General features: G+C 43.6%; 1 protein-coding gene across 1 annotated transcript in view; it reads left to right on the top strand.

Moving 5' to 3' along the window:
* Window positions 1–1,736: 1,736 nt before the first annotated feature.
* The window catches only part of LARS2 (leucyl-tRNA synthetase 2, mitochondrial), a 145,769-nt gene continuing 122,539 nt past the window's right edge, over window positions 1,737–24,966 (top strand). Inside the window, exons 1-3 of the mRNA XM_043886184.1 lie at window positions 1,737–1,889; window positions 5,817–6,071; window positions 12,035–12,163. Coding sequence (XP_043742119.1) covers window positions 5,838–6,071; window positions 12,035–12,163 — 363 coding nt within the window. The 5' untranslated portion in view covers window positions 1,737–1,889; window positions 5,817–5,837. The remainder of the gene's footprint in view (window positions 1,890–5,816; window positions 6,072–12,034; window positions 12,164–24,966) is intronic.

Here is a 24,966-nt window from a genome sequence, read left to right as displayed (position 1 = left end):
CCATCTACAATGATTTTGGAGCCCAAGAAAAGAAAGTCTGTCACTGCCTCCACTGTTTCCCCATCTGTTTGCCATGAAGTGATGGGAACAGATGCCATGATCTTAGTTTCTTGAATGTTGAGTTTTAAGCCAGCTTTTTCACTCTTCTCTTTCACTTTCATCAAGAGGCTCTTTAGTTCCTCTTCACTTTTTTCCATAAGGGTGGTTTCATTTGCATATCTGAAGTTACTGATATTTCTCCCGGCAATCTTGATTCCAGCTTGTGCTTCATCCAGCCTGGCATTTCACATGATGTACCCTGCATATAAATTAAATAAGCAGGGTGACAATATACAGCCTTGACTTACTCCTTTCCCAATTCTGAACCAGTCTGTTGTTCCATGTCTGGTTCTAACTGTTGCTTCTTGACCTGCATACAAGTTTCTCAGGAGGCAGGTCAGGTGGTCTGGTGTTCCCATCTCTTGAAGAATTTTCCACAGTTTGATATTTACATAGTATTTTCACTGTATAAGGTATTATAGATAATCTAGAGATGACTTTAAAGTGTACAAGAGGATGTGCATAGGTTATATGCAAATATCATACCATTTTAATGAGAGACGTGAACATCCTTGGATTTTTATATTCTCGAAGGGTCCTGGCATACCTTGGGGTGACTGTTTTGACTTACTTGCTGTGCTAAACAGCCCCATTGGGCCTCAGTTTTGTTCTTCAGTCCTCCGTTGTCCCCTTCTCCTCCTGCCTTCTATCTTTCCCAGCATCAGGGTCTTATCCAGTGAGGTGACTCTTCGTATCAGGTGGCCAAAGTATTGGAGCTTCAGCTTCAGCATCATTCCTTCCAATGAATATTCAGGGTTGATTTCCTTTAGGATTGACTGGCTTAATCTTGCAGCTCCGTAAAATGAGCCTGCTGGACTAGAGTGTTCTCAAGATTGTTTCTAACTCTCACATTCTAAGACAATTAGTCTCAAACTTAAGTGTGCCTAAGAATTCCCTAGAGATTTGTTAAAATGCAGAGTCCAATTCAGCAGGTCTGGGATGGGCACTGAGACTCCACATTCCTAGCAAGTGAAGTTGACGCTGGTTTGAAGTGTACACTTAGTGAAAAAGTATTTGGATTCTGAACTGTCAGGAAACTTTGTTAAAGACTTGGAATCTGGCAAGAGATTAGCGTGTGGGTGGTTTGCTGGTCTGGGGACTATCTGGTGCTGTGAGGTGTTCATATTTGGACACAGTGTCTTCTACTGTCCATACATAAACTCTTTTAGGAAAGTGGGTGGTCAGGTATCACGCTTTCCTGACACCCAGCCCAGGTGTCAAGGGAGAAAAACACTGTATCTCCAGCTTTAGCCAGGTGATTCCCCTCCCAGAGCTAGACCACGGATGTGGTAGAAGATGTTTTAACCACCACGTGGTCCATTAAGGATCAAGACGTTGAGAGAGGAGGCGGATGGACTTTGAACCGTGGCCTCAGGTTTCCTCCAGTGGTCTTTACCCCACGTGCCGCCTAGGTGCACTAAGCTGATGGCTTTCACACGTCTGCTGCAAAAATCTGATACTTCTGTGTTCAGAGTTTTGCAGTCGCCAAACTCTGGGTGGAGTACTGGATCCAAAGGCGGGGCTTGGAGCCGGAAGGCGGTGCCAGTGACCGAAGAGCGGAACCAGGGACTGTAGTGTGGCGACCCCGGCCTCAAGGAATGCCGGGAGTCGGGACCAGGCAGCGCTCCGCCCCCTTCGGCTCAGCCACTGCCTGTCTGTGTCTGCGGCGGCCGCTATTGATAAAGTTGTTGTTCTGCCAACATGGCGGCGCCCATGGTGACTGGCTGGGCCGTGTTCGCCTGAGGTGGGAACCGAGGAGTAAGGAGCCGCAGGCCAGAGCCTGTGAGCAGGTAAACCCCTGACCCGCGCTCAGCGGGACTCGAGATGAGACCTGATCTCCTCTCTCTGCAGACCGATAGATTTCGACTTGCCGGGAGCCAGAAGGGAAAGTGCGGTCTGGGTTCGGTGATCTCGGAGCTGTGCAGTTTCCTAATTGGAAAAGTCTCTGAGATCCAGATCTTAACACTCTGAGCCACTGACTCCGTTGATAGCTCTGGGCCCTTTCCCAGAAAAACGCATATGTACGCATAGTTTTGTACTCAAGTCCCTCTCTCCACTCTTCCACTACCCCAGTTGGTCCCTGAATCATCTCTGTGACCCACAGATGATCGTCACAGCATGTTAGGTCCTCAGAGATCATCTGGATTGACCCCTTCATTTTAAGGAGAAGCTGGTGTTCCGGACAGGAAATAATTTCTCCAAGGTCACGTAGAAATTTAGTTGTTTGCACGTAACTTGGCTCCTTGTTAATTTCCCAGGTACATTTTTGCACACTTTCTTTTGGGTGCACACTGTGATCCTGTGCTTTTCCCACATACTGTTTGCCTATCTTTTCCTACTCATCTCCTAGGTTTCTCTGTCCCTATATGATTGTTGTTTTGGGTCCAGTTCTCAGGCCTCTCCTTCTGCGGTCACATGCTGGTACCCCCACCATTCTCAAAAAACTTAAACCCTCAGTGAGGTTGAGATCAGGGCTGACTCTTAAGGAGGAATAGTGGGGATTGATGCTTTGGAAGGATGTGGTAGAAGAGACAAGGTTCCAAACATCTAGGCAAGGAACTGGATGTGACAGAGCTAAGGAAGAAGAGGGCCAAGTTACCATAACACAAAACATGAGTCACACCTTTCATATTCATGGTAGGGGCATGGTGCTCTAATAAAATGACTGCTCCTTATCAGCGAGAGGCAGTGTCCATCAGGGCTTTGTTGGTGGCGTGGCCCATAGCAGGACCTGGGAAGTAAAAGAAGGGAACTGAACTGAACTCCAGGGCTGCAGTAAATCATAACCCTGAGTGCACTGTGTGCTGAGTCTGCCTGAGTTCTGGGGTTCCCCTAACATTAAGGGTGTGGACTTCTCTTAAAGGATCTTGACACATATATTACCACATTGCTCCCCAGGGAGATGGAATCAATTTACATTCCACCAGCAGTGTATAAAAATGCACATCTCTTTTCATAACAGATTTTTGCCAATGTGATAAGCAAAATATTTCCTTGTTATTTTAATGTGCATTTCTTTGTTTAGTTATAAAGTCATTCTTTTTTTCCTTATATTCGTAAGTCATTTGTATATCCTCTTTTTTCCTTTGCCAACTTTTAAAATTAGGTTTTTGATGTTTCTCTTTTCATATGTGAATTCTTTATAGAGAAGGGTAATCTTTTTTTTTTTTTTTTGGTAGTTTTAGCAGTTTTCTTTCAGCTTATTGTTTGCTTCTAATTTTTTGTTTGTTTGTTTATTTGTTTGTTTGACCACACTGTGTGGCATGTGAGATCTTCTAACCAGAGATCAAACCTGTGCCCCCTGCATTGGAATTGTGGAATCTTAACAACCACCTCCAGGGGAGTTCCCAAATTCATGGTGTTTTTGATATGCAGATTTTAATATTTTTTAGAGAGTTTTATTAATATTTTTCCTTTACAATTCTTCCATTGCTTTTATGCTAGGACAGAACATCCTGCACCTTGTACAGAATTAGTCCATACTTTATTTTTTTCTTGTTTTATGGTATTTTTAAAAATTCTTTAATCTTTGTGGCATTTACTGTGGACTTCCCAGGTAGCTCAAGTGGTAAAGAATCCGCCTGCCACTGCAGCAGACACAGGAAACCTGGGTTTGATACTTGGATTGGGAAGATCCCCTGGAGAAGGAAATGGCAACCCACTCCAGTGTTCTTGCCTGGAAAATCCCATGGACAGAGGAGCCTGGCGGGCTGCAGTCCATGGGGTTACAAAGAGTCAGACACAACTGAGCACACACCAGTGGAGGTAACCAACATCAAAACAAAGAACTTGTAAGGCTGTAGTTCAGGTCATTTTTGTATTTTTATAATTCCATCCTTTTCCATTCTTTCTGTTTCTCCTTATGTGTTCTTAAGGAATACAGTCTAAGAGAGAAATTGCAGGTATCTATGTGCCCTCTGCTAAATTAACATTCTTTAGCTTGCAAAGATATAAAAACACTGACTTAACTAGAGAACCATAAAGTCCATGACTCTATGATAGTTCTAATTATGTAGAAATGAACTCCTCAAAATAAATGTAATTGCCTTAATTGTACAAAATGTCTGTATATATTAGATTGGTCATATGAAATTGCTGATAGTCAACTAATTATATAGTTTACCCTGGTATCAATAGTCAAATCTACACACTTTAAAATAGACAAGCCCGTTAGATAGGAAGGGAGGTGTTTTGTTTGTTTGTTATATTTGGTCTGTTTCTGATTCCACCCACAAAGAAGCAAGAGGGGTTGAGTACAGTGAGAATTGGTATGTCAAGAACTTTTGCAGACCAACTTGTAAATGTCAACACTGGTGATGCCATTTTATGTGTGTGAAACTCACTTGTGTAAGTCTATAATGAACCCTCTTGGCAGCATTTGTGACCTAGAACCTTTGCTAAACAGATCAGACCCTAGTGGATGTGGATAAAATTTTGAGAGGATCAAGAATTAATGCCAGCTTAAGAGTGCCAGTTTCTTCCTTCATTTTCTCTCTGGTTTTTAGAGATCTGTTTTCATCTGTTTTCTTCATGGTAGCGAATGCTGTTATGCCGGAAGGCAGAAAGTTTAGGCTGTTTAGTCATACATCTTAAATATTTGATGAACTGTCACCTCAGTGATAAATCATGAAGCTTCTTCCATGAGGTCATTGTTGAAATTCACTGTTGGAGGAAGCCAATGCAACATTTAAGCTGAATTTTGAATCGCAGCTGGATGTCTTGGTGAGCCCTGTGGATTGTTTTCCAAAAACCATAGTGCTCATCACTGTTACACATGCTGGATGTTTATTTGTTTCTTTCTTTCTTTTTTGACAGCGGTGGGGTATGCTTGCTAGTTTCTGCTGTATAGCAGAGTGAATCAGCCTTATGGATTTCCTTTTCATTTAAGTCACTACAGAGCATCATTGAGTAGAGTTTCCTGTGCTATATAGTCTGTTGTGATTAGTTATCTGTTCTATGCATAGTAGTATACATGTCAATCCCAATGTCCCAGTTCACACACCCCCCCCTTCCATCATTTGTTCGTTTCTTACCTGCTTTTCTCTGCCAGTATATAAGTGCCATGTAAGAAGGGACTTCATTTTTGTTCTCTGCTATATCCCCAGTGCCTGGAATAGTGTGTGGACCTAGTGACACTCAATAAATATTTGGTAAATGAATGAAGAAGTAAGTGAATAAGAGTCTTCTAAATAATGGTTATTTCCTGGCTCAGCCTACTGAGTATATTTAACTTGTTGTATGTATGAAGGAGACTGATCATAGCTCAGAGTCTCCGGTCTTCCTGGGAGACCTGTGCTCAAGATCTCTTATGATATTTGAGCCTAAGGCCAAGCCCAGATGTGCTTAGAACTCTTTGGAAGCCTGGATGGTGGGATGTGAAGCCTGCTAGACAGACCCTGGACTGGCCTAGAGGCAAGGAAGGGGCCTCCGCTGCTCCCCACGAAAGCTCTGAGGTCATGGCTGGTGCTGGCCCAGGGGGTGGTCTCCTTCTGTCCCTATGGGACTTTTGTATCTTTGCTGTTTGGGAGCATTGAACATCTTTAATATTTTCCATTAAAAAGATTGTGTTTAGCTTGACTGCACTTCTAAAGTTTTCTTTTCAGGGAAAGAAATCAAAATAAGAGGAAAGCCTGTGAATGCTGGCTGTGCTGAATGGAAGGAGGAGCTCCGGGAGGTTCTGGGCAGCTCACACGTGTGTTCTCCACTCTCTCTTTCAGGCTCTTTCCACCTTTTGAAGAATGGCTCCTTCTTGGCAGAGACTGGGTTTATATGCCTGTCTTCTAAAAAGGCAGCTAAACGATGGGCCAGATGTCATTAAGCGGGGAAGGAGAGTGATTCCGGGATGGTCCAGAGGTATTTACAGTGCCACGGGAGAGTGGACCAAGGAGTATACATTGCAGACAAGAAAGGATGTGGAGAAATGGTGGCATCAGCGAATAAAAGACCAGGCCTTCAAGGTTTCAGAAGCTGATGTGAGTATTCTAAGAGATGCTGAAAGGGTTGAGAAGAGGGGCGAAGGGCGTGGACTAGGGTCAGATTGCCTGGATTCAAATAAGTTATTGAGTATGTGACCTTGAACCAAAGAACCAAATCTCTCTAGGCATCAATTTTTTTTTTTTTTAACTGAAAATAAGCAGTGATAATAGTAGTGCCCACCTGCTTCCCAGGAGGCTGGTGACGGGTCACTGGGATGAGGCCAGGATGGTGCTCGGAGGAGTCTCAGTGAGGTGCACGTTCACATAAGGGGCACACGGATGGGGCCACACTGGGCATTGTGGAGCCGCATTTACTGGGGGAGCTCACCCAGACAGGAGCTACAGCAGACGTCAACTTCTCTGTGGTCCGCTGCCTGGGGGGCGACATGCAGGGATCTGGCAGGGTCAGATAGGAGACTCCAGGAAGGGCATGTGGGCCTCTCAGCTGTGGACTTTTTAAGTGGCATGTTCTGAGAAGTGCCTCCCTTGCCCCTGGAATGATGTTGGCCTCCAACCTTGCTCTGCCATCTTGGTTTGGGAGGTCCCAGCCCTTCCCTGGTGTAATCTGGAGTTGGGGTCCAACCTCACGGTCACAGATATATAAGTTAGTGGACCCTTGGCTTCTAGTCTGTCTGCACCAGCTCAGCGCTCTACCTGAATTCATTGGCTTTAGCACTTGGCTGTAACCGGTTTCCATGGCCACTCTGCTGGAAGCCAGCTTCTTCTCTGGGAGGCCAGCCTGGTGGGAATCAGTCTTAGATGTGTTAACCCTTACCTCTCAATATTGGTCACAATATGGAAGATGTGGTTTGGTACATGAAATGAATCTGATTAGAGTATACCACTATTAAGTACAGTTTTACTCTTAAAATTCTGACCATGCTTTCATAATGGTTACCAGTCAAATAATATAAACTCTCTCTATGTTCAATTAAAGAGATTAGGACAAAGGCAAGCAGTTGAGTAAATATATATTTGCCCAAGACCACAGTGTGCTAGAATCACCTTTCCTGATTCTCCTCTCATCAGACTCCTTTCTATGAGATTGATCATTATGAAAAATGGGGGGTGGGTAGCTATTTCTGTTAAACTGAAGGATGGTTTTTTGCCTTAGTTACGAAGAAAATCTGGTATTGAAAGATAAGTAATACGTGATATGATAAAAAGGAAGGTTTAAATGAAATGCATAATTATACAATGAAAGCTTAACTTTTACCTCATTAGGAAATGAAAATTCTTCATGGCAACATGACCAGATTAATGTAGCTAAATGTGTTTTGGAAGCAGACCTTAGGGAGAAGTTTAATTCTGAATGAGGAGCATAAAATTAGCTTCTTTTTCTTTTTCCTTTTGGTTTAGATTCAGTGGCCTCCAAACATTTGGAAGTTGTAGCTTTTTGTTCTTGTGACATTTCATTCTTAAGTGTATGGTTTTCTAATTAAATGGATCAAAATAAACTATGCTTGACTAATTGGGTAAATAGCTTTATGAACATTTTGGGTGATCCCCCAGTGGCATTCTGTCAGGGTTTGAATTGGAAAAGGGTAAAGTGGAGAGAATGCTAGATAAGGAGTCTGGAGCCTGGGCAGTAATTCTGGCTCTGCTCCCCAAATCACTGTGCCCTCAGCAGCATCGTTTAACCTCTCTGATCCTCAGATTCTTTGCATTGTTTATCCCACAGAATTGCTTTGAAAATCAAAGGAGAAAATAAGATTAAACTCATTTTACAAACTGAAGTGTTATATAAATGAAAGATGCATGCTAAGTCACTTCAGTCTTGTCCGACTCTTGGTGACCGTATGGACCGTATGCTGCCAGGCTCTCCTGTCCATGGAATTCTCCAGGCAGGCATACTGGAGTGGGTTGCCATGCCCTCCTCCAGGGCATCTTCCCAACCTAGGGATCGAACCCACACCTCTTATGTCTCCTGCATTGGCAGATGAGTTCTTTACCCCTAGCACCACCTGGAAAGCCCCATGAGTGAAAGATACAAGAAGATAAAAATATGTGGTGTATCTTTGACAGGAATGAGAATATGACTAGACGCTGGTAGATTTTAAAGCATATCTATGATCAATCTCACTCTGGTAGTAGCTACATTTGAAATCTACTGGAAATGAGTTTTTAGAAGTTGAATATTTTACCGTCATCATCATAATCATCGTTATAAAAGAACTTCCATTTAGTGAGCATTTTAGTGTATCAGGTACCATCTTTCCTTTCATTATCTCATTTAAATTCTGAAACAGCCCTGAAGGTGCATAGTAGTAAGAAAACATTTTGGAGTAAGAAAACTGGGAGGGAAGTTTGGTAAGTTGTTGAGATCCATAACTCACTTGTTGTTGTTCAGTCACTTAGTCATGTCTCATTGTTTGTGACCGCATGGACTGCAGCATGCCAGGCTCCCCTGTCCTTCACTATCTCTTGGAATATGCTCGAGCTCATGTCCATTGAGTCAGTGATGCCATCCAATCATCTCACCCTCTGTCCTCAATCTCACTTGTGGCACAGCCCAGATCTAAACATATTTGAGTCCTAAGCTCATGCTTTCACCAGGAACCTTCTTTTGTCTCACCTTTGATTTACAGATTGTGAACTGAGCCCAGAAAAACAAAGGAATTTGCTTGAGGTCTCACAGCTAGTGGCAGAGCTTGGACCAGATCCCAGGCTGCAAGCTTCCACTGAGTGGTCCAACCCCCTCCATTCTGTAGTCTCAGGGAGAGTTTCAGAGCATGATCCATAAAGAGGCAGAAGTTATCTTTCTTCTGATGTCAGAAGCTGGCAAAAATAATAGGACCCACTTATATAAAAACCATCCATTTTCCATCACTTCCAATCTTAATTTCTATTAAAGGCTTAAATACTTACACTTTTATATAATTATGAAAATGTCCCTTTCAATCAGATTCCTGCTCAATTATAAACTCCCCAAATCCGCTCCTCTACCCTCGGAGAATAGAATTCATTTCATTGTCACAGAGGAAAATGACTTAGTTCACACAGAGAAACAGAAGGCAGGGACAAGCAGTGAGCTGAACACCTTTTCTGCAATAAACAAAAATATTCATGAATAGTAAAAACTTTTGCTAGCAGTACTTTTCTGTATCTTCTGTGGACTCAATACTCCGAAATCACTGCAGATGGTGACTGCAGCCGTGAAATTAAAAGACGCTTGCTCCTTGGAAGAAAAGCTGTGACCAACCAAGACAGCATATTAAAAAGCAGAGACATTACACTTTGCCGATAAAGGTCCGTCTAGTCAGAGCTATGGTTTTTTCCAGTAGTCATGTATGGATGTGAGAGTTGGACTATAAAGAAAGCTGAGTGCCAAAGAGTTGATGCTTTTGAACTGTGGTGTTGGAGAAGACTCTTGAGAGTCCCTTGGACTGCAAGGAGATCCAACCAATCCATCCTAAAGGAGATCAGTCCTGAATTTTGGAAGGATTGATGCTGAGGTGAGGCTCCAATACTTTGGCCACCTGATGTGAAGAACTGACTCACTTGAAAAGACCCTGATGCTGGGGAAGAGTGAAGGCGGGAGGAGAAGGGGACCACAGAGGGTGAGATGGTTGAATGGCCTCACCGACTCAATGGACATGAGTTTGAGTAAGCTCTGGGAGTTGGTGATGGACCGGGAAGCTTGGTGTGCGGCAGTCCATGGGGTTACAAAGTCGGGCATGACCGAGTGACTGAACTGAACTGAACTAGCTTGTATGTAATGAATTCCTCAATTTTGCCATAAGTTTCATCTTTGTTGGAGAGACATACAAAAAAGAGATATTAATGAAGAAGCTATATGTAGAAAATGTTTGAGATAAGATTATTAAATAAACATAATTTTTAAAATAAATTTCATAATAAAAACAAGGTGATTATAATAAAAATGCATTTAATGTAAAAACTTTAAAATGAAAAACTAGAAATAGTGTATATCAATATTTTATTGTTTTTTCAGGTCCCAAAGAACTCTGTAACAACTGTTTTCTTATGTCCCTAAAGATCCCCCAAAAAGAAACAGTAGGCCTGATCTACGTCAACGCGTAAGGTGGAATTGAGTGGATAGTCTGCTTATTTCTCATTCTGTACCAGGTATCAGAATGAGGTCTTGCACTTCCTCTGAGGGAGTTGTTTACAACCTGAGAGGATCATCTGTCACTTGGCTTCTTAAAGAAGAAAGTCCTGAGTCCCCAGTGACTGCTGACTCTCAAGTTGTCTCTCTCGCTTCTGAGATTTTCCTGAGTTATGGTTCCACAGTTTCCAATTAAAGTGCGTGATCAATGTGGGGCTTTCCATCCATTTCTAGAAATCAATAGCAGCTGTCACTTTAGTATTACAGGTTTCCAAGTTTATTATGCAAACTCCTTATTTATTCACTTTTCCCTTCCCTCCCTGCAGGCAACTTGACTTACCACACAGTTGATAATTTCTAGAGGAAGCGCAGTATAGGGAAAAGGGCCACTCTGGTCTGTCTTGCCACACGATAGTGGCCCTGCTAAAGACTTGTTCACCTTCTTTGCTGAGGGAAGTTTAAAGCAAGGGGTCAAGTGAGATTTGGAAAGAATTTCTGGTTTCTTCTGCTCCCCTGATTACAGCTGACTGTCAGTTATCAGTCATGCAAATAAATACTTAGCAAAAAGTACTCCCCCCCCTCAATACCCACTCGCACACATAAGAATGGTCATGAATATTCTGTTTTGCATTTGTTTTCATTAATTTTGGAGAAGCAAAGCCTTGAAGACCTCTTGTAGAGTTCTCGGAAGGGAGTAAGAACAGAAAAAGAGAAACAGGAGAAAAAAAGTAGTGATAACATCAGAGGATCCAGACACTTAGTGACTAAACAGAAGCAGTTACCTGTTCTCTTCCTTTCTTCAGAGGCATCCCTTCTCCCCCGTGCAAGGATTTAAGGCTGGGTGTGGGGGACGCTCCTGTCACCTGGACAGGGTAGTGAAGTGTGCTGGGAAGAGTGCCCGTCAGTAATCAGTGATCTCCAAAGGCCTGTTCTCAGGCTTCAGAGCACAAAGGCCTACAGACATTTACCCAACAGTTTGTTAAACTAGGGGTTCAGCCAGGAAGGTGGGGATTGGGGTGGGGTTAGATGGTTAAAACATGATCCTTGCCCTTGAACAACAATTCCTTAAGGTCCCCAATAAGGAATCAATTAAATGACTACCCCCTTTCCAGCCTTCCCCCCTCGTGTGCACAAACTTGTGTCAGCATTCACCATAATAAGAACTAAGGTCCCGAAGGTTGACGTTCCAGTGAGGATGTCCTGCCCTGTGCTCGTCTGTGTTCCAATGCATGTACCTTTTTTCTGTTTCTCGTGATGAAACTGCGTCTTTGGATATTGGAGAGTTACGTAACCCAGGCCTGAGGCTGCCTGTAGATCACCCCCTGGGAAACAGCAACCTGGCTAAGATTTTCTCATTACCTTCCCATTTCAGCTTTTCTGTTGAAAGATAAGCTCACAATACAGCAGAGAAACCTGGAACCTGAACCCGCACCTGGGGACCCTGCTCAGTCCAAGTCTGCATGCAGCTCCCCGGAATTTAGGGAGGGGCTCCATTTTAGACTTGTCACCTCTCTATGATTCACTGTTGTCTCCATGAATTTTATGGGCACATGTGTCAGAGCTTCGTTTGGAAAAACATACAGTTCTTTTAAGTCCTAGATAGCTGTGGTAAAAGAGAAAAGGGCAGATTTAAAAATAACTAGGGGTAATTAGCACTGTGAGGCTGTTTGGCATTATTTCGGACATTCTTTAGGATAACTCAGGGCTTCGAATTTTGGTATTTGGCATTTTTGTCCATTTACCATATGGGAATGGTGTTTTTTTTTTTAAAGAAAACTTTTGAAAATGTTAAATTATTACCTTGAGTAAAATGCCGAAATATTATATGCGTACCTAGTTCCCTGTGAATGATTAATAAATACTCATTGTATTTTTTGTCATCCTTTCCTAGAAATCAAAGCCCAAGTTTTACGTGCTTTCCATGTTCCCTTATCCCTCCGGCAAGCTGCACATGGGCCATGTGCGCGTGTATACCATCAGCGACACCATTGCACGCTTCCAGAAGATGAGAGGGATGCAGGTAAGGTCAGGTGCCTGCTGGGGTGGCACTTTCCTGCCCCACTCAGGACAGTAAGAATGTAGGACAAAGGAGACACCCAGTCTCAGTTAAGATTAGGGCAACTTTGAAGGTAAACATGAGAAGCTTAGGGTTTCCTCTGATGAACTGGAGAACATAATAAAGCATCAGGATTAATTGGGGGGCAGCTATGTATTGGGTATTGTGCTGGGGCGGGAGGTGGGGTGCCGATGCAGTGGAAGCATTTATGCCTGTGGGTACCATGTTGATACCACCTCAGGAGGAGTCCACAGTGTGGTGGGACTGTTACCCCTCAATAGACAGACATTGGAGAGGGGAATGAATCCAGTAGAACAAAAGAGGAGCAAATGCTGTGAGTAGGAGGTAGAGCCACAAAGAGATTTTTCTCCTTGTATTTTGATATTCTCTGTATTCTCTAATGAGCACATATTTATCTTATAATGGAAAAAGTCAAATTTTCATAACATAAAAATTTGGAGGGAAGTAACAGCCCTGCGGGAGTTGGGAAAGACTCCTTCATAGGGGACCATCTGACATGGGTGTTGATGGACAAGGTGAACTTTCCTGGGAGAGGAAGAGAAGAACACTTCCATGGCTGATGTGGGTCAGACCCCTTTCACTGCCAGCTACCCAGAGCCTGCACTTAACTCCTTAACAACACATCATCTGTAAGACAAGGTAGCAGTGATTGTAGTAGCTTCTTGAACAACTTCCTGAGAGAGGTAGCATCTAAGAGGGGCTGAAAGCGTGGACCCATGAATCAAATGGCTAGCATTGAGGTTCTAGCTCTTAACACTCAGTAAGTAGTCAACCTCTGACTCATTCCTGATTAACCTCTCTAAACTAAGACCTAGTTTTCTCTCATCAGTAGAAAGGGGATAAAATAGTACTTGCCCGCTGGCCTTTCCCAAGGATTGAAAGATGATGACTATGAAGCACTTGGCGCATGACAGGCGCATAAGCACATAACCAGTAAATGCTGTCGTCATCAGCAGAGGGCTGGAGCCTGCCGTACCGGGTCCTGAGAGCTGTGCGCACCTCTGCCCAACTTCGTGTTAATATTTGTCACCTTAGTAGCTCAAAATCCACCCAGGGTGGGAGTGTTTACATCATGGAGATCAGCAGAGCCTGCAAATCAGGGCTTTTTCTGCTAGAGAGTCTATTGTTAAACATTTACCTGCACTCCCCCTGGCTGTTGCTGTTATTAACCTCTCAGGGTCTGCATAAAGGGTATCTGCTGCCTCCCAGTTCTTTCTGAAGATTTTCTTTTAAAGTGGTAAGTGCATCCATTGTCATAACTGGTTTGAACATTTGTGCCGAGCTGACCCTGGCAGCAAGAAGTATTCCTAAAAAGGAAGTCAGGGTACTGTGTCTGTCTGTCCCTCGAAGAGTTAACGACTTTTACTGTCAGATTCAGAGATGTGCCTTCTACCAGGGCCGTCTCCCTGGACTCTGCCAGGTGTTATTTCCCCCCGTATTGCTTTCCATCACTTCTGCAGTGTTTATTGGAAAGAGGTGGTGCAGAATAAATTGGCTCTTGTCAGGAAGTATATCTAACTGTGCTTCTTCAACTAGATTTAATCTTGTTGTTTTTTTTTTTTTTAACTTAAGCCAACTTATTTTGAACAGTTAGTACAGGCAGTTGCTACAGATTAAACTTTCATAGCAAAACTGTGTGTTTATGGTACATTAGCAGATAGGTGGTTGAGGGGGTATAGGTGGAACTCTGATTCTCTTGGATGAATGAGACATTACAGACAAAGCTCCAGGCAGAACCCCAGGCCCAGACTTACTGGGACCCTTATAGGCAGCTCAAGCCCAAGAGACAAAATAGAGTCCCTTACCAGTAACCGAAACCCAAGGTCAGGCTGAACTCAGGGGTCGGGCAACCCAGGTTTGACCCTCTTACACCACTTTCTCACTGAGTGACCTTGCACGAGTCATTGAATCTCTTAAAATAGGGATAATATTTATTCTTCCCTCCTGGGTTGTTGTTCAGGATAAATGAGACAGTATATGTGTCTGACCAATAATAATCCCCTAAAAAAGGTGGAAGCCTCCAGAATCACTGCAGACATGACTTAAGCCAGAAAATTAAGATGATTGCTCCTTGGAAGGAAAGGTATGACAAACCTAGAAAGTTTATTAAAAAGCAGAGACCTTACTTTGCCAACAAATATCCATATAGTCAAAGCTGTAGTTTTTCCAGTAGTTACATATGGATGTGAGAGTTGAACCATTAATAAGGCTGAGTACTGAAGAATTGATGCTTTCAAACTGTGGTGTTGGAGAAGATTCTTAAGAGTCCCTTGGACTGCAAGGAGATCAAATCAGTGAATACTAAAGGAAATCAACCCTGAACATTCATTGGAGGGACTGAAGCTGAAGCTCCAGTAGTTTGGCCACTTGATGCAAAGAACTGACTCATTGAAAAAGACCCTGATGCTGGGAAAGATTGAGGCCAAAATGAAAAGGTTGCTGCAGAGGATGAGATGGTTAGATAGCAACACCAACTCAAGGGACATGAATTTGAGCAAACTCTGGGAGATAGTGAAGGACAGGGAAGGCCGGTGTGCTGCCGTCAAAGAGTTGGACACGATATATTGACTGAACAGCCACAAATGGTAAGTAAGTCAGATCAGTATAAATGCCCTTCTTGAAGGGATCTTCCTGACCCAGGGATTGAACCTGGGTCTCCCGCATTGCAGACAGTTTCTTTACTGTCTGAGCCATCAGGGAAGCCCTGCTCTGGGAAGTCACATAATAAATGAAATTAATCTAGTTCATTTAATAAATGATTGTGTACTCTCTTCTGCCCACTGCATGGATTTGCCTTTTGAGAAGCATCCAGACATTGCCTGCTATTTGTATCATCTATCCTGTGACTTGGTTGGTGCCTAAGATCACCCTGTGTTATTTGGTTTATGGTATCTTAGTGACCAGCAGGCACCTCGGGTTCCCTGCATTCCTGTTTCAGTTGCTCTCTTTAAGATGATAAACTGTCTGTGGAGCGGGAGGGTATTCTGCAGGTTCTCCTGAGATTAATTTCTTGTTAATTTTCATAGCCCATATTTAAGTCAGATCATCCCCAAAATAACTGCCAAATATGGTGAAAGATTTGCCCTGCCATTTCTAAGTTATCATGGCAGAAAAGACACAAACCTCTGTCAACAGAGATGGTCAACAGTGTGAAAGCCTGTTGAACTTCCTGCTGTTTTAAAATCCTTCTCTCCCAATGTCAGGATTAGTCCCAGGGATAGAGCAGGGTTGGGTGCAGGTCAGATCTCAATGATCCTGACTCTAAGGAGGGAAGGAACATCTGATCTGGAATAAGAGCATCTGACATGTGTATTGATTAACTCATTAGGTACGTAGTCCTTGGGCACCAACTTTGTTCGAAACACTGGCCTTTCTACTGTACTGTAGAGCAGGACTGGAATCTTAGGTTCAAGGTCTGTCAGTAAGCCTCCTTCTCTAACTTGTTAATTTGTTCTTTGCTGTGCTGGGTCTTTTCTTACCACGTGGGCTTTTTTCTCTAGCTGCGGTGAGTAGGGGCTGCTCTCCGTTACGGCGCGCCAGCTTCCCAGTGCGGTGGCTTCTCCTGTGGAGCGCAGGCTCTCGGGCGCACAGTCTCAGTTGTTGCAGCGTGCAGGCTCAGTGGTTGTGGCACATGGGCTTAGTTGCTCCGTGGCATATGGGATCCTCCTGGACCAGGAATCGAACCTGTGTCTCCTGCCTTGGCAGGTGGTTTCTTCACTGCTGAGCCGCCAGGGAAGCCCTGATTTGCATAATTCTTGAATGGAGGTATGGGAGTCATTCTGAGGCATGCTAGGAACAGCAGATGGGAAGTAAAAGGTGGGCTGACCTCTGCACCAAGCCTGCAGTCTCCAACGCCACCAGTGACCTCCCTGGATGGGTCTCTCCTCATCTTTTCTCACCTCAGCGGCACGTCATATGGTGGACCGTGTTCCCCCACGCCTTGAAAGGCTGTGCTCTTGGCATGAGATCCCACTCTCCAGGTCTTTCTCCTGCATCTTGGTTTCTTCCTCTCAGTTTGCTCCACAGGGTTTTCCTGCTCTGCTCCATCTTTGCATCCTCATATCCAGTTGGAAAGTTCTGTCCAGGCAGACCTCGGCGATAGTGTGGGTTTAGTCCCAGACCACTGCAATAAAGCATATGTTGCAGTAAAGTGAATCATGTGAATTTTTTGGTCCCAGTGCATTTAAAAGTAATTTTTACATTATACTGTGGTCTGTTGTGTGCGGTAACATGATGTGTTCTAAAAAAATGTACATACCTTAATTAAAAAATAATACTGTCGGAAAGTGCTGCCAATTGACTTGCTCAAAGCAGGATTGCCACATGCCTTCAATTTGTAAAAAGCACAGTATCTGTGAAGTGCAGTAAAACGAGGTTGTCCCTATATTCCTAGTTTGCTGAGAATTTTTCTCATGAATGGATATTCATTTTTTTACTATACCTTTCTGCATCTGTTGAGACAATGCATGATTTTTCCCCTTTAATCTGTTAATGTGATAGATTATGTTGATTGGTTTTTAATATCAAAGCAACCTTGTGTTGCTAGGATAAAGTTGATCTGGTCATGATGTACTTTTGTGTCTGTATTGCTGTATTCATTTGTTAGTATCCCTGTGTGCCTGAAGGCCACTGCCCTATAATTATTTTTTTTTGTTTCTTGTAGTGTCTTTGTATTTAATATCAGGGTTATGCTGGCCTCATAAAACAAGCTAGGAAGTGTTCCCTTCTTCCCATTTTCTGAAAGTACTGTGTGTTACTGGTGTTATTTCTAGCTTTATTGTTGAATAGCATTCACCAGTGATGGTATCTTGACCTAAAGTTTTCTTTGTGGGAAGTCTTAAAATGACATTTCTATTTCTTTAATGGATATAGGGCTATTCAGATCTGGGTTTCTTTTTTGTGTGTGTGTCCATTTTATTTATTAAAATTTTAGATTTATCTTTTAAATTGGAGTATAATTGCTTTACAGTGTTGTGTTAATTTCTCCTGTACAACAGTGTGAATTAACTGTATGTACACATATATCCCTCTCCTCTTGGGCCTCTCTGCACCGCCCCCTCTTGTCCATTTTATTTTGTGTTTTTATAAGAGTTTTGTATACCTTACCTCATGTTCTGTTCTAGACTGCCTTCCCTTTTATTTCTCTGTCTACTTTCCTTAGGCAGTCTCAATCCTTTTCAGTTTAAATATGACGCTGTAAGAAATTATACACATTTCCAACATAGACGTCCAAAGAACATTGTCATAAATACTCAGACCTGCCATCCTCATGTGATAGATATTAATGTTTAATCTTGCTAGCCTCAGCTTTTTCTTTTAATGTTACAGACACAGTTGTGCCTCTCTACAATCAGATTCCAATCCTTCAGCTAAAAAAATACTGTATTATTTTTGTCTTCATGTTTTTATGCTGTATTTCTATAGGTTGTTTATGGATACACCCACACTTGTGTGTAGTATTTGTGTTTTAAATTTTGTGTATAAGCTCTTAATATTCTGCGTGTTTTTAACTATTTTGTTTCAAGATTTAGTCCATCTCTAGAGTTCATCTATTATAAGTACTGTGTAATTATGACATATTTAATTACCCATTTTCACATTAGTAGAGATTTAGGTTGTTACAGATTTCTGTTCCAGTGAACATCCTTGCACCTCACTGTTAGCTTGTGGGAGAGGTGGCATCACTGGGTCACAGAGTGTGTATAACCTCAGCATAAATGGGTCTTGCCAAATTGCTTTCCAGAATTTTGGTGCCAGTTTATACTCCTGCCAGCAATGAATGGCATTTCTTACTGCCCTACCTCCTTGATAACACTTATTAATGTTAGACTTTTTAATCCTTGCTAATTTGATCCATAGGAAATGACATCTAATTGTGTTTTTAATTTACATTTTCCTGAACACTGTCCCAGCGAAGCTGAGATACTTTCTCATGTTTGGTATCTATTTAAGTTTCTTCTCTGATTGGCTTGCTCACATTTTTTGCCAAGTTCCACTGGGGTTGTTTGTCTTTTTCATATTGTTCTTATTGTTCATACCGTAGGAGTTCTTTTTTTTTTTTTTTCAAACTTTTTATTTTGTATTGGAGTGTGGCTGATTAGCAAACAATGTTGTAGTAATTTCAGGCGAACAGCAAAGGGCTTCAGCCATACATACACTTGTACCCGTTCTGCCCCAGACAGCCCTCCCATCCGGGCTGACCCATTGTTCAGTGCAGTTCAGTCGCTCAGTCGTGTCCGACTCTTTGCGACCCCATGAACTGCAGCACACCAGGCCTGCCTACCCTCCACCTCGGATATGTTGCAAGGTTCATGTGAGATAATCTGTGAGAAAACTCTTTAAAAACCATAATGCAATTTTCCAGTATAACCTAATTAATAATAGCAGTAATAAGGTAGTTCTGAGGTTTGGATGTTTAAGCGGGGGCCACTTGAAGTTAGAGATAAATTATTCTCTTTCAGGAATTAGAAAAGACCACACTTCCAGTCATTTTCTTCTACTTTTTAAATCTTTTTTTAAGTTTATTATTTTTTTCTTTTTGGCCGTGCTGGGTCTTTGTTGCTGCTCGGGCTGTGCTCTAGTTGTGGTGTGTGGGCTTCTTACTGCGACGACTTCTCCTGTTGCAAAACACGGACTCTAGGCACACGGGCTTCAGTCGTTGCAGCAATGGGCTCAGTAGGTGCGGTGTGCAGACTCTAGAGCTCAGGCTCAGAAGTTGCGGTGCGTGGGCTTAGTTGCATGTGGGATCTTCCTGAATCGGGGGTCTGACCCGCGTCCCCTGCACTGGCACGCAGGTTCTTTACCACTGAGCCACCAGGGAAGCCCCAGTCAGTCTTCTTAAACTCATACAATGTCTGGTGACACATTTGAAGCTTAGCACCATATGGTGATTTGTTGTGTTTTCATATGTTGTATGCACAGATGGTTAGAAAATAAAATTACCCACCTCCCACCTTAGCTGGTCTCCTCAGCACCTTTTGGGCCAGAAGCAGGGCAATTAAAACGTCAAGCTGCCACGTCCCTCTCCCAGAGTAGGACTTGGGCTAATTTGCCTCAGGCAGAACTCCACAGGGTACTGCGCAAGTGGTTTTCTGCCTGGGCCTTTTTGCTGCTCACTCTGGAGGGGGAGGCTGCGGGCCTGGCAGCCACATGATCGTAATGCAACTCCCCACAAATACCAGGGAAGGAGAGGAGTTTCTTAGCAAGTGAGCCATGACATACATTTCATCAGTTCTCAGTCGGCCAGTCAGTCAGCAAGTGTTTATGAAGTGCCCAGAGAGTGCATCACATGGCATTTTGTTTTCAAATTTTCTAATCTCTGTAGCATCTGAAAGTAGAGAGTGGATTTCCAGTGCTTATCCTCTCAAATGTAATTTGAAAGGGAAAATGAATTGCAGGTCTAGTATTTTGATTGGAAAACTGGCTGATTTATCTGCCTCCACATTCCCAGAGGAGGTCTTCTGTTTGGGGCCTAGGTACTATCATTTGAATTCTTTTACTCTGAAGCGTTTGCTGGATTTTTGATCCCCAACCTGTAATAATGTTGGGTTATTAAACTTGCTAAACAAAATTAAATATTGCATTTCTCATTTCTTGGAAATGAAGCATTGCATCTCCTCCAGAAAAACCACAGCACTCTGAAAATAGCAATTTTTGTGAGAAGCAGTAACCATGGTTGCTTTCAATTAGAAGCTGAATTGGCTTCAAATTTAAAGTTTTGTTTTGTAATGAAAGGGAAAGAAAGCTGGTCATTCCTGGGGAATTGGTACTTTTCTGTCTTTGGGAGGGCAACAGACTACCCCACTTCCTTCCCTTCTACTTCCAAAGTCTTCTTAACTCTGCTTAATCTTCTTTCCTGTGTTGGAGGAAGAGCTGTACTTTTGCCTGTTCATTTCTTCCTTCTTAGGAAAAGTATTTTAAAATTGTACATAAAATTCCATATGTTGTTGTTGTTGTTCAGTCACTTAGTCGTGTCCAACTCTTTGCGACCCCACGGACTGTAGCACACCAGGCTCCTGTGTCTTCCATTATCTCGCGGAGTTTGCTCAGATTCATGTTCACTGAGTCGGTGATGCCATCCAGTCATCTCATCCTCTGTCGTCCCCTTCTCCTCCTGCCCTCAATCTTTCCCAGCATCAGGGTTTTTTCCAATGAGTCGACTCATATTCTCCCCTTTAAAAAGGAGAACTATAGCATGGGTAAGGCTGCCGTCCCCCTTGATTACTCCCTCCCTCCCAGGCCCTTCTGGACACTGATCCCTGTCATTTTCTAGGGTACGTCCCTCCGGAGCCTCATCTGTACATTGTCACCTGTAGCCGCCACCCCTGAGCTGCCCACGGCTCTGCCCAACGGGAGGTGGGAGGTTCCTGTGGGGTGATCCGTTGTCACGTGACTGGGTTCTCACCAGAGGCTGGCCTCACCCCGGCTTCCAGGTCTCGCTTCCCAGCCAGCACTGGTCCAGCTTGCCAGGACTCTGATCCCTGTGTTTGCCCCTCATCAGTAGCTGGCCCCAACTCCCCTTTTATATCTCGAGTCCCTGTAAATTTTGCAGTCCTGCTAGTGTTCCTGTGCTGGTCTCTGACCAGTTTGCCGTCAGATCCGTCTCCTGATTTGCTTTGTATGGTGGAAGGGCAGAACCAGAACTCTGCAGGCCATGTTTCCCAAGCTCTGGTGTCAGTTGACCTCTGAATAGTTTTGGACAAGAAGAATTTGGCAAGATTGTAGGGTAAGAGGAAAGAAGCAGCCAGGGAATTTCTCTCTCTCTCCCCTCTTAACGTCTCCATTAATCCAGCTCCATTTGGCCAGACCTGTCTGTTTCAAAAGCTTCTGCAACTGATCTCGGCCTTCAGGTTCAGTTCTCTCTGCTTCCTCCCTTTGTTCCTTCCGTCTAGAAGTGGGGTCAGTGTACCACCCATCTAATTTCTGTGTTGTTTCCCCTGTGCCTTTTGGCTTCTCACTCAATTTGAGATAGTTAGAGCATTTGTTAGAAGAACAGCTGGAAGTGATGGCTTTTATTTTATGCATTTTCAAGTTATAGCTGCCAGAACTTCTTGATCCCCTTTCTGTTGAAAGCACTCATCCTGGGGGATTGAGAGGCTCAGGTGGCGCTAAAATAGAAATCCAGATGTTAGGGGGGTGGTTGTTGTTTGTTTTTAGGTTAAGTTGTCTAGTTGGCATATGTGAGCTATAGATGTAGTTACTTGTGGAACTAAACCAAGGATTAAACCAGGTTATGGTGATAGAAAAAAAAAGGGATTTTACAACCCCAAAGGAAAGTTTAGAGTTCCTCCAGTGAACGTTTTGGATGGTTTTGCCCATAGAGAAACCACAGACAAGAAAGTGGGCATGATATATCCAGGATGGGGGTATTTGATCTGGATGATGTAGAAGAGACCAAGAGGTGAACAAGGTGGGCACAGACAGCACTGACATGGTGTCTTTTCAGTAAATGAACTGTAACAATATGACCCTGATGCTGAGAAAGATTGAGGGCAGGAGGAGAAGGGAGCAACAGAGGATGTGATGGTTGGATGGCATCATCCACTCAATGGACAGGAATTTGAGCAAACGCTGGGAGATGGTGAAGAACAGGGAAGCCTGGCGTGCTGCACTTCATGGGGTCACAGAGTCGGACATGACTTAGCAACCAAACAGCAACAATTGACCAGCAAATAGAACCTGCTGCCTGGGGATGTGGGACAGTCTTTGGCATTTCAAAATCTCGTTGCGGGCCTTTACTTTGTTCCCTCTGGACAATAGTGGATCATCTTGCGGCACAAGAGTGAGTTCTGCCCTTTGTCGCTGGGTGTCTGGGAAATCCATGGTGTAGAATGGGCGGGGCCCTTTCCTGTCTCCTGGAGGCTTGGCTCACAAGGACACTACTTCTGGTGTCAAGCCATGATGGAAAGGACTGTCCTGACTCCCCACAGTCTATGTTCTAGGGCAGACATTTGTTTATTGTGACTTTTTGGTAAGACTATGAAATAATTAAGAAGCTTTAAGATTTTTCAAATTTTTATTTTCATAGACAGCTGGGGTAACATGTGAACTAAGAATATATCTTTTCATGTTCATTTCATCTGAAAACAAAAATAGAAATGAGTAAGTATATTATGTAAATCCAGACTGATTTTTTGACTGTCTCTGTATTGACTTTGTTTAAAAATATGGATGGTAACCTGGCAGCATGTTAATGGGCAGAAACATTGAACTGCTGCCATTTTGGCAGTCCCTACGGAGAAACCAAATGATAACTAAGTTTTCCCCTTTCTTGTGGAGCATGGTTACACAACAGTTACATTATTCTGCCAGCGAAGTAGCACTGTCTCTGGCCCCAGGAGAATTACAGCACATCTGGAAGCTGCGTTCTAGCGTTGTCCATGGAAGCGTTGCAGAACTTTCTAGTAATCAAACACAAATCCCCAAAGTGGGGTTTCCATTATTATTATTATTATTTAACTCTTGGAAATTAAAGAGAGAGAAAAATCTGTGCAGGAAATGTTTTTCATCTGTGGGTTAAGCAATACTCCAGAGAAAGCTGTATGCTACAAGGTGTGTGTTTTAGTCAGAATTCTTGGCTCCCAGGGACTGTAACCCAGCTGAGACCAGTTTAACCAAACAAGGAGGTTTTGTGTGTTTTTGACAGATCCTGGTATAACTCACAGAACCGGAGAAGATGTAGTAGGAACCGGGCCTACTGGGAATTGGGCCCGGGTCCTTGAAGCAGATCAGCACCCCTAGTCTCTGTCCACCTCCCGTTTCTGTGTGTGTCCACACACCCAGCTGTATTTTCTCAGACAACTCCACCAGCTGCTTCCTCCGTGGCCAGAGGGGTGGGTTTTGTGACTGTCCCCAGCAGGGTGATATGAAGTTGGAGGAGGAGCATATTCTTAGAAGACGGGTGGGGGAGGTCTGAAAGATGCACTGGATTGGGTTATATTTTGACAACTTCCTAAAACTACATAGAATTAGATATTCCTAGGGAATGTTAAAATTTTTTTTAAAAAGACATGTATATACACACACATATATACTTACATATTTTTTGCAGATGTCCATGGCGTGTTAAATGGAAAAAAAAAAAAAACAGGTTATAAAATGGTATATAGTAGGTTCTATTTCCATAAAAATAAACCAGCCAGCTCCTACATGTGTGCATATGTTTGTGTGTCTGCATTTAGTAAGGAGAAAGGCTGGGAAGGACACAAAGGCTGGTTGAGAGTAGGGGTGGGGTGGAGTGGGGAGGTGATCAGCTTTGCCTTTATGTATCATGTCCCATGTCCTTTCACTTGTTAAAATAAGCCTGTATTGTGCTTGTAATTTGAGAAGCATCACTTAAGGAAAAGAAGAGGAGCCTATTCCGACTGACCTCAGGAGAGTGGATGCAGGGGCTGAGGTAGTCATGTCATCTCTTGAGTTTTTTTTCGACCATGCCGCACACTTGTGGGATCTTAGTTCCCTGACCAGGGATTGAACCCTTGGCAGGGTTCAGATAGGGTCGAGACCCTTGGCAGTGAGATCGCAGAGTCCTAACCACTGGGAATTCCCTGGGAGTCATGTCATCTGAGGCTGGAAGTCCAGGGCATCCACTCTTCCCAGACTCCCGGGCTGGGAAGCACAGCAGGGGATGTGGCGAGCCAGCCCCTCCCGGAGTGGCAGCAGACTGCAGAGCCGAGGTCCTGACAAGGGAACCGGTGATGTGTGACCTTGTGAGGTGCTGAAGGTCAAGCCGGTGATGGCAGCTGCCGCTTGCAGCCAGCCCTGCCGTTGCCTGGGTGCCTGCCCTGTGCTGGGTGCGCCACACACACCTTAGCACGTGGTTCTCAACAGTCAGGGGGCTGCCTTCAGTCACAGCTGGTAGTTGAGACTCAGGGCGCACTGCCAGTAAATGTCAGGTTTGGGTTTAGGATCCTTCCCCCAAACCACAGCCTCCTGAGCAGCAGGCCTTTGTTGACATTTCCCACCCACTAACCAGAGGTGTGGGGCTTCCCTGGTGGCTCAGTGGTCAGGAATCTGCCTACCAATGCAGGGAACTCCGGTTCGATCCCTGGGTGGAGAAGGGAATGACAACCCACTCCAGTATTCTTGCCTGGGAAATCCCGTGGACAGAGGAGCCAGGTAGGCTACAGTCCCTGGGGTTGCAGAGTTGAACACAGCTTAGCAACTAAACCAGCACCATCAGCCAAAGGAGTTGGAGCGGCTGTGAATTTAGATGCATGGTCTTTGTTCTTGAGATGGAATTGTTCCATCAGAACAAAATCCTAGTTTTAAAACATTTAATAATCACAGAATGGAAGGATGACTTTACGGCAAGTAGCGTCTGCTACTGGGGGGGGGGGCATGCCTGTTTCTTACTGCCACCTGCTAAGAGCCACTAGGGAGAGGACGGGTCTGGTGATTGGGATTCGAGTATGAATCCAGTTTGGGACACTTTGAATTGTAGAGCAGAGATGGCCATGGGTGATACTCACTTGCATCTCAGAAAGTTCTTGAATAAGACAGAAAGACAGAAGAAAACCCTAGGTACATGGTGGTTTTTTTTTTTTTTAAAGGAGATAAAAAACACACATGGAAATAATATGATCTCAATTTTTAAAGATTAGATATAAACGTACCAAATAACAGTTATGTATGGTTATATGGTAGAATTAAGGGTGTTTATTTTCTTCTGAATATTTTTCTCTATGTATTAAGGTTTTTCATAGTGAATAAACATTATTTCTATAATCAGGGGAAATGTTACTTAG

The sequence above is a fragment of the Cervus elaphus genome, chromosome 24, assembly GCF_910594005.1.
Source record: "Cervus elaphus chromosome 24, mCerEla1.1, whole genome shotgun sequence".
NCBI classification, from domain to species: Eukaryota; Metazoa; Chordata; class Mammalia; order Artiodactyla; family Cervidae; genus Cervus; species Cervus elaphus.
This window is presented reverse-complemented; position numbering and strand designations above follow the sequence as displayed.